Genomic DNA, 12,250 nt, shown 5'->3' on the forward strand with positions numbered 1-12,250 from the left:
GGAAACACTAATCAACCCCTCCGGGGACCTGTCAGACGCTATCTTGACAATGACCGTCGACCAGAAGTCCAACCAAGACACCGGCTGTGACATGGAAGCTGCCGTAGACTCCAAAGCTGAGGCATCCTGCGGAGACAAAGACGGCGCCACCAACCTCACCTGCTCCAAGGTCAGATGAATGACGACTGGGTTAACCCTCTTACGCCGAAGCCCTAAAAATCAAAACCTCTCCCGTATGCCGGGGCCAGTTTGGAGTGAGCACGGAAGCGGAAAAAATAATTTTTTCAAAAAATCACAGCGCGCTTAGTTTTGAAGATTAAAAGTTCATTTTTGGCCCCTTTTTTTGTCACTGCCTGAAGTTTAGTATGCAACCATCAGAAATGAAAAATAATATCATTATCTTATGTAAATAATGCGATATATGGTAGCAAAAAAAAAAAAATTCATACATAATTGTATTCAAATCACGCTGTGCAAAAAACGGTCAAAGCTAACGAGTTACTTTTTTTCGTTGTATTGTACACTAAATTGCAATCATTTTGATATATAATACATTGTAAAACAATAAAAGCAACACTGGAAAAATATTATCACAAAATGATGTACGAATTCGTAATGGGCGGACATAAAAAAAAGTTTTTTTAAAAAATTCACCGTAAATATAAATATTGTTCTAGACACTTCCAATTTGTTTCAAAATGAAGACAAATGATTGAAAATTACGATACTGTAAGAGTATTAGATTAGAATTGCAGATTTCTACCATTTCGGACGAGTTAAAGTTGACCGAATGTTGAAATTTTTATATATATACTTTTTTATATGCACATATTTCGGAGATGGGAAAAGCTACAACCTTCAATTATTTTTTATTGTAATCATCATGAATTTGCACACATTTTGATATATGAAACTCTATAAAAAGGCTAATATGAAAAGGAGCAAATATTAGGATAATGCGATGTACGCATTTCGGAGATTTGCGGCCGCGAATCGGCGTGCGGAGGGAAGTTAAATATATTTTTCAAAAATTCACCATAAACCACAATATTGTTCTAGAGACTTCAAATTTGTTTCAAAATGAAGATAAATGACTGAATATTACTAGGCCGTAAAAGTTTTAGCTTACAATTGCGTTTTTCAACTATTTCGGAAGAGTCAAATTTGACCGAACGTGGTTTTTTTTTTTATTTATCGTGATTTATATGCAAATATTTCGAAAAAAGAGAAAAGCTACAACCTTCAATCATTTTTAGTTGTATTCTACAAGAAATTGTGCACATTTTCATATATAAAACTTTATGTAACAGCTAATTTTAATTGGTGCAAACATTTCGACAATCGCACAAAAAAAATTCTGATTTTTTCGGAAGAGTTACCGCGCGGACGTAAGGAAAATGTTTTTTTTTTTTTTCATAAATTCACCATAAATCGAAATATTGTGCTAGAGACTTCCAAGTAGTTGCAAAATGAAGGTAAATGATTGAATATTACCAGAATATAAGAGTTTTAGCTTACAATTGCGTTTTTCGACCATTTCGGTAGAGTCAAAGTTGATCAAAGTTGAAATTTTTGCACTTAAAAGTTATTTATATGAAAATATTTCAAAACTGATAAAAGCTACAACCATGGGTTGTTTTTAGTTGTATTGTGCATGAAATTGCGCACATTTCCATATATAAAACTTTATGTGACGGCAAATTTAAAATGGTGCAAACATTAGGACAATCGCACGAAAAAATTTATCGGAAGAATTACCGCGCGAACGTAAGGAAAAAGTTTTTTCATAAATTCACCATAAATCGAAATATTGTGCTAGAGACTTCCAATTTGTTGCAAAATGAAGAAAAATGATTGACTATTACTATAATATAAGAGTTTTAGCTTACAATTGCGTTTCTTGACCATTTCGGTAGAGTCAAAGTTGACCGAGGTTGAAATTTTTGCACTTATCGTTATTTATATGAAAATATTTCAAAACTGATAAAAGCTACAATCATGAGTATTTTTTGTTGTATTTTACATGAAATTGCGCACATTTTCATATATAATACTTCATGTAAAGGATAATTTAAAATGGTGCAAAAATTATGTCAAAGTGACAAAATAATTTTTGAGATGTGTCACTGATACTTTTTAGTGCGATAAGAAAGAAATTCGCTCTTGCGCACCTGCGTAGCGATTGTAAACAAAACAACGCCTTGATCCGTGAACTTCCAGCATCCCCCAAGGCGCGTGATTCAAAAGTTTTTGGCTGGTAGGCCTATAAGTATTTTTCTGCGAATTTTTAAAAAAACTTTTTTGAGTCGACGTATGATACGTCCATTCGGCATACGGGAGACATTTTGACTCGACGTTTAATACGTTAAGATGACGAGACATCAAGTGAGCAGAGTTCGTAGCATACTACTTCCTATGCCTCGTGAGCGGAGGGGGAAGCAACTTGGAAGAACCCCTTGTGCGAAGACCCGTCCCGATCTGACAAAGAGGCGTTCACCTTATGCAAGACTGACTCGACATGCCCCGATAAGGGAAGCTGAAACGATGACTTGGGATTTTGCGTAGCTCCTAGCAAGGCTTCCAAGCAAGAAAGAGTGAAAGATGACCAAGCCTGAGTCCTACTCTGCAAATTGTTGAACCCATGAATGAGATCGACAACTTCAGTAAAGGAAGACAAAAACTCTTGCGTGTTTTCCTCCTCCTGCTCCGGCAACGGAGACCGACGACGAGAAGGTGCAGGCTTATCCAACGCCCCCTCCTCGTGTACACCAACAGAAGAGCCAGCATCCAAAAAGCCTGAAATGCCCAGCTGACCTGTCTGGGATGGAGCCAAGCGCCAACTCCTGCGACGAACCAACCACAACACTAGGAACATCACTACACACACTCCCAATAGATGACTCGCGTACTTGGCCAAGTAAGCATGCGTGTGGGGCGGACACATGTATATGTGAAGGAGAAGGGTCTCAAACACTTGACAAAGAACGAAAATTCCTCCGAGTCAAACCCTGGGCAGCATCAAGGGGAGGGGGAGACAAACACTCATGCTGCACTATTTCTGCGTTCACAACCTTCAATCTCTTCACAGGCGCCTTGAGATCCTAACGGCGACAAATAGGACCTAGTGCCGAAGAAACAGAATCAGCAAAATGCGCATAAACATGCAAGGTTGCAACACACTCGTAACTCAATGCAGAGGACAATGCAGCCACAGCATATTGCACAGGGGATGAAACACTAACAATCTCAGGAACACTAACACTCCCAGGAACACGGGTGTGCCGCTCCTCACTCGTAGATGAAGACAAGGCAAAGTCCTTAACCTTCCAACACTTGGTACGTCGACACACCGGAGATGGGGGAGGAGAGGATGATAGCGCTGACTCCTTACAAACCCTCTTGGCAGGAGTGGGGGGCGACACAACACGCTTGTTCCCAGTATTCCCAGCCAACATGGCAGAAACCTATCTCCCAAAACAGAGTCCAATCTCTTAAGAACTGGGAGTGACGACATCGATGGAAGTGACGTCACTAGTGACACTGAAGTCACGGCTTCTCAACCCGAGGAGGAAGCAGGCACCACTGGCAGAGAGATACAAAATGGCTGACCGTGACGTTACCAGCAGCACTGACGTCATGTCTTCTCTCTGACCTGAAGCAGCGGCAAGTGTCACTGGCGGAGCAATATAATATGGCTGACCCAGGCTACCAATGAAGATGAGGCCAGGAGGGGGGGGGGGAATGCTTGGGTAGCCTGAGGGGGGAGGTGAGCATCCATGAAGTGCGTCAACAAACTCTCCAAGGAGGGTGAACTCCGTAGCCCAAGCGACCCCCAGAGCGCCGCCATTTTGGATGCCTCCAAATCTGATACATAAGAAATTGGTGAAAAAGCTTCCTTCCTCGAGGGAAGTAAATCAACTCTCGAGGAAAAGGGGGGCGACATTACGTAATAAATCAGCCTAAGGGCCTCCCGATACTTCCAACGACGAATCAATGAAAGAAGAGGGAGACAAAGGCACAACGACACTAGCATGGGGAGTGACTGCGGCAGGAGACAAAGCATCAGGGAGAGATGAAAACCCCTCCCATGAAGGAAGGGTAGAAAATCTATGATGCTCCCTCTTACTATAAAATAACTTCCACTGCTCTCTAGGCCATGCATGACATTCCGGGTAGGGGATTCGTTATGGTACAAACATTAGAACGGCACCTACTGCATGTGGAGTGTGGGTCTGTCACTGAAGAAGCCAGGAAACAAGAACACGGGAAACCTTGAGTTCCCGGGTACATAGGTTGGCGAGGCTCAGAAGGAGCAGAAGAAGCAATAATACAAGCGCACACACACTCACACAGAATCACAAGCAAAAACAGGCAATGAACCGGGGAAAGGCTGAGATAGTGCAATTGCGACTCTCACCCAGATGGTTAAGAAAAAAACTGAATGCGGTGGCGTGGGTGTGTGGTCCTTGACCAGTTTTCACCTGATATGGGCATACATTGCCAGATCTCAAAGGTTTCTTGCTTTTCATCTGCAATTTAACTGGATCCAGCTAGGTGCTTGAAAATTATCCTATTGTTAAGACCGAAGGTTTGTTCGTGTATGAACAAACCTGAATTTCCTTACATATACATATAGTACCTAATGGGGAGGCACTACTGAACAAAATACTCAACAGCTTCATTTGTTGCTAACCTAATTACTACATTTAATAGCTGTCTGAGCACTGCTCACAGTTCTTTACAATCTTGATTTATGTTTTCTTCTGAGCTGGTTGAGACAACTTCCTCCAAAAGGTGTTCTATACACTAATACCATCTGAAAATGATAATGTTATCATGGAAATGATAATGTTATCATCACATCAGTACAATCATTTCTTTCCTATGGAAGCTCTACTTCTAGTTTCTTCTTACACGGGCTGAAGGACCATTTTTCCTGTTAAATCTAGATCCTTCTCCAACCATAACTTGTATAACTACTGAAATTTACACTTTTACTTTTATTTAATAATTTGAAGATTTGCACAGTTTTGTTAATTTTGCTGAAACTTTTAGGAGAAATTATTTTGAGTGCTGTGCCCTGCATGTAACCATAACCAAGAATGTGGTTGTAAATTGCTAATTTATTGCCTAACAACAGATTTTTGTAGGTTGTGTTAGATTTTGACTTACATAATTTAAAAGGGAGATCTGATACAGGATCTGAAGGAAAGCAGCAATTAACATCCAAGTAAGTTACACAGCAAAGTTTTTTACTTATTTACTTAACAGCATATCAGAGTATTGTCTAAGTTTACTGTAGAAATGTTTAAAAAAACAAATTGGGCAACTTTCCTTTGAGGTTAAGAGAATTTTACCCAAAAGAACAAAATTTTTCTGTTCTTTGACACTTAAATTTTTTGTCTATTGTATTTTTGTTGCTACTTTTACTGCATGAGTTCCTGACAGTATTCACAATATCTGATAAAAATTATTGCTTGATTTAAATAAATTGATAAGATTTTATAAATAACACACTTTTAATAGTGCATTTTTTAAAACCAAGGCTTCACTTGAAATTTACTTAACCCTCACATTTCTGTGAAATCTGCCATCTCTTCAAAATAGCATCATTACACCCATACTGTTAAATACATAGTTCCTACATAAGAGGGATTTTAAAAGCATATTAACTGCCATCTGTTCAGGTTTCATATGTTTCAGAAGATTTAAAAATGTGTGCGGCCCTTACCTTAAACTATAAAGAAGGGGAAATTATTCCTCTCTCCGATACATATAAAATAATATACTATTAGTGTATAAGAATATAACTGTGTGTCTGACTTGCTATTGCTCTCTCTATATACAGGCAGTCATCAGTTTATAGTGAGGTTCCGTGTTCCTGGTGGTAAGCCGAAACCCGAAAACACTGTAAAGCTAAACATCATATTAATAATGGGATTAAATGGTGCTTACAGTATCATAGGCAAAAACCAGGTTATGCGCCGTAAAACCACTTATGATGCTGTAAAACCACTTATGGCACTGTAAAACCAGGTTAACAGCACTGTGAACCAAGCACTTTAAAGTCGGAACGCCTAACCCACAACTGCCGTAACCTGGGTTCTGCCAGTATATAATGAACTTCATAAGGTTTTAGGAGTGCCAAAAGTTGTAAAATCTAATGATAATTAACCATTTAAAGCTGATGGAAGCTATTGATTCAGCCTTTTTCTAACTTTAGATGCAAAGGAAAAAAGTTAGATGTAGATTCTTCTAGATCACAAGTTCTACCATTATATTTTATAATAAGTCTACCTTTTATTAAGTAATCATCTAAAAGTGTAAGCACATTAGCATTAGCTAACCCGGGGTGCATATAAAGTTTTTGGGCAATATCTTTGTTGCTGCTCAGTCTGTCAGTAATTTCATATATATTTATGTAGTCCTGTGCAGTTCCATCAATCAAGTTTTGTCAAACAATAATTTTCATTATGTTATAACAGAGGAAACAGAAGCATTGGAGGCAGACATGGCAGAGGAGGACAAGGCCAACTTCAGCAAGAACTACTGTAATTTCTCTGCCATGACAGATTCAGTCAACTCTTACCAAAGCCACACCCAAGATAATCATCAAAACTAAAATGAATGGCCAGGGAAAGGGTTCAGGGAGTTTAGAATAATCAGGAAATTCGTTGGTTTTGCTGTATATGCAGGTGTTATATGTAACTCTTTGGTGCAGCTAGCATGCACTCATCATACAAGGCCAAGATTTTGGACAAAGGTCTTTTCACTCTGCTGAGTTCCAGTTATTGTTTTCCAATCGGTTCTCTATATACTGATGAAGGCAACACTTAAGAGGGACGCACTGCTAATGGAGTTTTTCAAATTAATTTGCTATATAAGACCAGACTTAATTTTAACCTTACAGCATACAGTCATGGGTCTGTGACTTTACATTGTTCCAAATTATGAACATCCCCAAGTTAAATTAACATAAAACATTCATTTAAATCCATAAAACAGCAGCTAATCTATGATTCTTCCACTACCTCGCACCTTTCTCTTCCACTGGTAGTGTGAAGTTAATGGTTTAAGGCAGTCTCTCCTTACATTTTCTGATTCTTTTACATTTCATTGCTACAAGCAATTTATGGTCCTTATTCACTCCTCAAGCATCACTCCAAGCCATACTACTGTCTAACCTACTACTACTATTCCCTTTAAGTGTGGAGATGCTGTAAGTGTCCTCCCATGGCATTTTTGAATCATTGAGGGTCTCGTATTGGTTAGTTTTGCAAGACCTACTGTAACTTCTCTGCCATGACAGATCCAGCCAAAATCTTAACAAAGCCACACCCAAGATAATCATCAACGCTAGAAAATGAATGGTGGGGGAAAGGATCCAGGGAGTTTCATTGGTTTTGCTGTATGTGTAAGGTGTTATAACTAGCCAAAGTTCAGACTAAAGATGATATGGCTCAATCCTTCGCTATTCATTCCTAACCTTGATCTATGTTAATTAACTGCTGAACGTCCAAGGATCCCAGGCCACAAACACCTACCTACCTGCCTATTATGCTTTCTTTTCATGTAGTATTTGCAAACCATGCAAGTGAGTTATTATAATTATTTAGTTTATCCTACAACCAATAAACAATGTTGAAGGAATTTTGCACTGCAAGCTGGGATTTATGATAGGAGAACAAAATAATAGGATACAGTACATTAAAAAAATTATTTTTTTTAGAAAACTTGATAAAATCTTTGTACATGGTACTTATCTTTAAATAATAATTGTTAACAAAAGTGCAGATTGAAACAACATTCAGTTGATCTGAATACAATCTTTACAAGATGATAGGTTAAAACTTTGCTAAATCTAATCATGTATATTTACAACTTCTGGATAATAAAAATATGAATGAAAGGACAAAATATTTTCAAACAAAATACTGATAAAAACTACTACCACTGTAGAAAAGTCTCGGTATAGAACAGCATATTTCTGCCACTTGCTAAAACCATAAACATAGAGACTTGTCAAAAAAACTTCCTTTGTACTCGATGCATCACAAAGTGGACAATGCCATACGAGTAGCAGTAGCTGGATCAAGTTTCATTATGCGAACATTAGTATTGGGAAGATGGCGCTTGATTACAGTTTCTATCAACTTTAAGGGCCACTGGTCACTTGCATTTTCCTTTGCTGAAAGACTTGGGTAACTCTGTAAGATGAGGCAAAATAACTATTATTATTTCAAGAACATAGGTCATCAAGCAAAATACTTTAATTTCATTTTAATACAAATCTAGCATACTTGCAACTTAATCAATGAAAAGACCAATTTTTAATCAATTTGTATTTTTCACAGCTAACAAACCTGAGGTCTTAACATTAAGATAAATCTTCTAGCACCAGCAGGAAGCTGGTTAAAAACAATCAAAGACTGTAAATGCATGGAATCTGTGGCATCCAGCATCCGATGCATAGTTGAGGTGGAAGCATGTTGAGGTCAAGAGTGTACTGAATCCAGGAGCACACCAGACTTTCCTCCGACCCAGGATGAAACGTAAGAGGGGCAGTCAATGTTTAGACCTCAGGTTTGTTAGCTAAGAAAAATGCAAACTGATTAAAAATTTGTTATTTGTTCATACACGGAATAAACCTTCGGTCTCAACAATAGAATAGACTCATACATGGAGGGAGGTATGAGAATCCTGAGATGACTGGGGGTTCAGCACACACTCGATCACTCTTCATGGAAATCAGAAGAAGACTGGTTCAAATGCAACAAAACATGACCAGATTCATTGCAGTCATGGAGGTCCAAATGAACTATATCTGTTCCGGCAACAAACCATGTTGGCCACAAGAAATGGGTCTGCCACCACATCTCACTCCCCTTGCTGGAGAGAAGAGTTTTATTTCCAAATAGTAAAACGTAACTTGCATGATGCAAAAAAACATACCACAAGAGCAAAGGGTGAAAATGAATACTCTGGATCTTGCAATGTAAGTGAGGCAGGAATGACTTGCCCTGTTGACAAGTAACTTCCCTGAAAAGTTGCAAAGGTCCAAAGTGATAGGAATCTAACCTTTTATGAGTTACTTCCCTTACGTTAAAACTTGCAAAGAAGTTTGAATCTCTAAACCATGACACATTTAAAAAAAGAAGTAAAGTAGCAAGAGAAAATCTGAATTCTTTGAAGAAACAAGCACAAAACCTTAACTGCAGCTTTGGTCTAAAACAAAGTTAGTAGTTGCAAAGGAAAGACTGACAGCCCTCTAGCCTCATTACCTGGTCTAAGACAGAGTGCAGCTCATTAAACAACCTCAAAGGAGAAAATGCCTGGAGGAAGACCTGTCCTTAGTGCTAAGTTAGTTAACTCCAACAGCTCAGGCATCATATACTATAAGTATACGATTACATAACTTCAGGGCAGTGGACAGGTATCGTAAATATACGATCAAGATTTGGTGCCATATAGTTTGAATGAATTTTGCTGGGAAAATGTTCTTTGTTCCATATATCACTATTGGCAACTTATAAGAGTGTGAGTGAGCTGAGGAGCACTCAGTCTTGCTCGAGGTAGTCAGGGGGAATGTCGTCACAATTTCCCATCCAAGGATGCTTTGTAAATAATGTACAATAAATATGCTAGAAATTTGTTCCCTGTTTTATTCCTTATGTTTTATGATATTGTCTGAGTTGTAATTTGAACTTGACAAAATTAAATATTAAAAATATTAGAAAGAATGCTCATAATTTTGTAAAATTGGCGTATTTTTATGACTGTTATAGGGAAAAGAGGCCCGCAAGGGGTGGGAAATATTCACTTACAACTTTCCGTTGAAGTTAATACACTTTTTTATCATTTTTTTTCTTATACCGTGTGAATTTTTAAGTTACTCTTTTCAACTGGCTATCCTTAAATTTAGCCTGGTCATGGATGTATGCATTAGTGTATAGTAGTAGCCCAGTCTGTGAGGGTTAATGAGGCCAAGGTCTAGAGGCTTGTATGGTGCCTCCTGAAGGCCACAGAGAGCGAACATCTATGAGGTCTGGACCGATTTTGAAGAAACTTTTAAAATTATGGCAAAAGCCTCTTCTGTTCAAAGGAAATTTTAATATTTGTCCAAGTGGGTCCAAGTGGATCAAAGTCCAAAGACAGAGCCATTCTGTGGATCAAAGTTCTGAGACAGAGCCATTCTGTAACCTGCAAATAGCAACTCATAAACAAGAATATCATAAACCAATGAAAGAACGGAATTAAGTATATCTTAGCTTAACCAAACCACTGAGCTGATTAACAGCTCTCCTAGGGCTAGCCCCAAGGATTAGATATTTTTTTACATGGCTAGGAACCAAATGATTACCTAGCAACAGGACCTACAGCTTATTGTGGGATCTGAACCACGTTATATCAAGAAATTAATTTCTAATCACCAGAAACAAATTCCTCTGATTCCACGTTGGCAGAACAGAGAATCAAACTCGGGACTACCAAATCAGTAGGCAAGCATGTAAACCACTCGTCCAACGAGGAACTAGAACGGGGTTAACTGGATGGACACTCCTTCCACTAAATGCATCAGACAAGGGGGTTTAACTTGGCCAGGTAAAGATTTATGGTAGATTCTTTAGGTTCTGGAAATAACCTCATGAGCTAATCTCTCATATCTCTCACCTCTGAGTCCTTGCTGGATAATCTCTAGTGTGAAGATCCAACATTTTGAGACTGGCATAGAACTTTTTCCAACTAATTTTCTCTGATGGTTCACTCGAAGTAACAGGTGGTTGGTGAAAGACTCCTGTTGTGGCACCAGGGGATAAAATTATGTAATCATTAAATTCTTGGAGTTCCTTCTCTTGTGTAAGACAGGTAACATCAGCCCCCTTCTCTTTTGTAAGACAGGTAACATCAGCCCCCTTCTCTTTTGTAAGACAGTTAACATCAGCCCAACATATCATATTGGTGTTCCATACACATATAAAGAGCCTGACAGTCAGAAGACAAAGTTTTTAATCTATGTGGCCCCCTGGACCTTAGATACGAGTAAGCTGCTGTTATTATCTTGTCTGTCAGGATGCCAACTGCCTTGCCAATAACAAGTAACAGATAAGTGGCTTTCAGCTACAAGAAATTTCTCTTTCTCCTTTTCCTGTAATGACCTTTGCCTGATGCCTATATATCCAGAGGGCATGGTCCCCTACCATAAGTGGATGATCCTGTGAGGAGCCACCCACTGAATTCTCTCGGTTGAGACAGTTCTCCGGATGAGTTGCAGCCATCCACAACAGACAGAGTTGCAACTCTATAAACACCAAATCCTAACTCAACTTCCAAATGGAGACTCAGTGACTGATGAGATCTAACCACATTTGAGAAGAAAGACTGGCCTAAGAATAAAATTCCCCAACTGGAAGAGTCATATCTGAATTATGTCCTCTGCTGGACAAAGTAAAGCATTCACTGTGTTGTATCCAGTCCCAGTTTAGTTACCCTTGTAATTGTAAGTCAGACTTCTCAGCTGATCTGGACCCTGAAACGTGATATAACGAGACACTGAGATACATTCTGCAGAAGTTTGTCAGGGGAGGAAGCTTTAATTAAGTAGTTGTCCAAGATGTTGTGCACCTTTGCTATTATAAAAGTAGTCCTGGTAAAATACCTAGGGGACCATGGGCAGGTCAAAATACAATGGCCTTAAATGAAATACTCTGCATGACCAAAATAAAAGAATAGCTTGGAAAAATGAGGATGCACACAGCTTTCACTTCTACAGAAACCAAATAATCCCCTTCACCAAATGAATGTCAAAACAACTCTGTTTTCATCCTGATAGACTGAAGTTGATGATATGTAATCCTCCCCTTGTCCTGAAAACTAGAAAGTTGTGACTACAGAACCCTGGAGAGTTTTCTGTCACCACTTCTACTGCTTGCTTCCACAAACATGATTTCACTTTCTTGTGTAAACCCTGTAAATTCTCTGAGTTCTTTCATAGGACACCAGGATGATTGGCTATGCCAAGAAAGGGAGTCTTTCACACTTCCTCTATCATCTTTATCTGAGAAAATCCCCAGTTAATTTTTGGTAATTCATCTACGTGATTTTGTGACTAAACTTTATATACAAATATTTAAAAGCTACAAAATTGTTCTATTTGATTTCAATAAAATTATGTGACCATGTTTTATGTACAAACAATTACCATATATTTCCATGTATAAGACAACCTTTAGATAAGACAAAGCAAAAAATT

General features: G+C 38.5%; 1 protein-coding gene across 3 annotated transcripts in view; it reads right to left on the reverse strand.

Moving 5' to 3' along the window:
• Positions 1 to 7,703: 7,703 nt before the first annotated feature.
• LOC135219431 (uncharacterized) overlaps positions 7,704 to 12,250 on the reverse strand; it is a 751,318-nt gene continuing 746,771 nt past the window's right edge. For all 3 annotated transcript variants that reach the window (XM_064256210.1, XM_064256211.1, XM_064256209.1), the window contains one exon: positions 7,704 to 8,207. In XM_064256210.1, coding sequence (XP_064112280.1) covers positions 8,052 to 8,207 — 156 coding nt within the window. In that variant the 3' untranslated portion in view covers positions 7,704 to 8,051. The remainder of the gene's footprint in view (positions 8,208 to 12,250) is intronic.

The sequence above is a fragment of the Macrobrachium nipponense genome, chromosome 1 (genome assembly GCF_015104395.2).
Source record: "Macrobrachium nipponense isolate FS-2020 chromosome 1, ASM1510439v2, whole genome shotgun sequence".
In the NCBI taxonomy this organism is placed as follows: Eukaryota; Metazoa; Arthropoda; class Malacostraca; order Decapoda; family Palaemonidae; genus Macrobrachium; species Macrobrachium nipponense.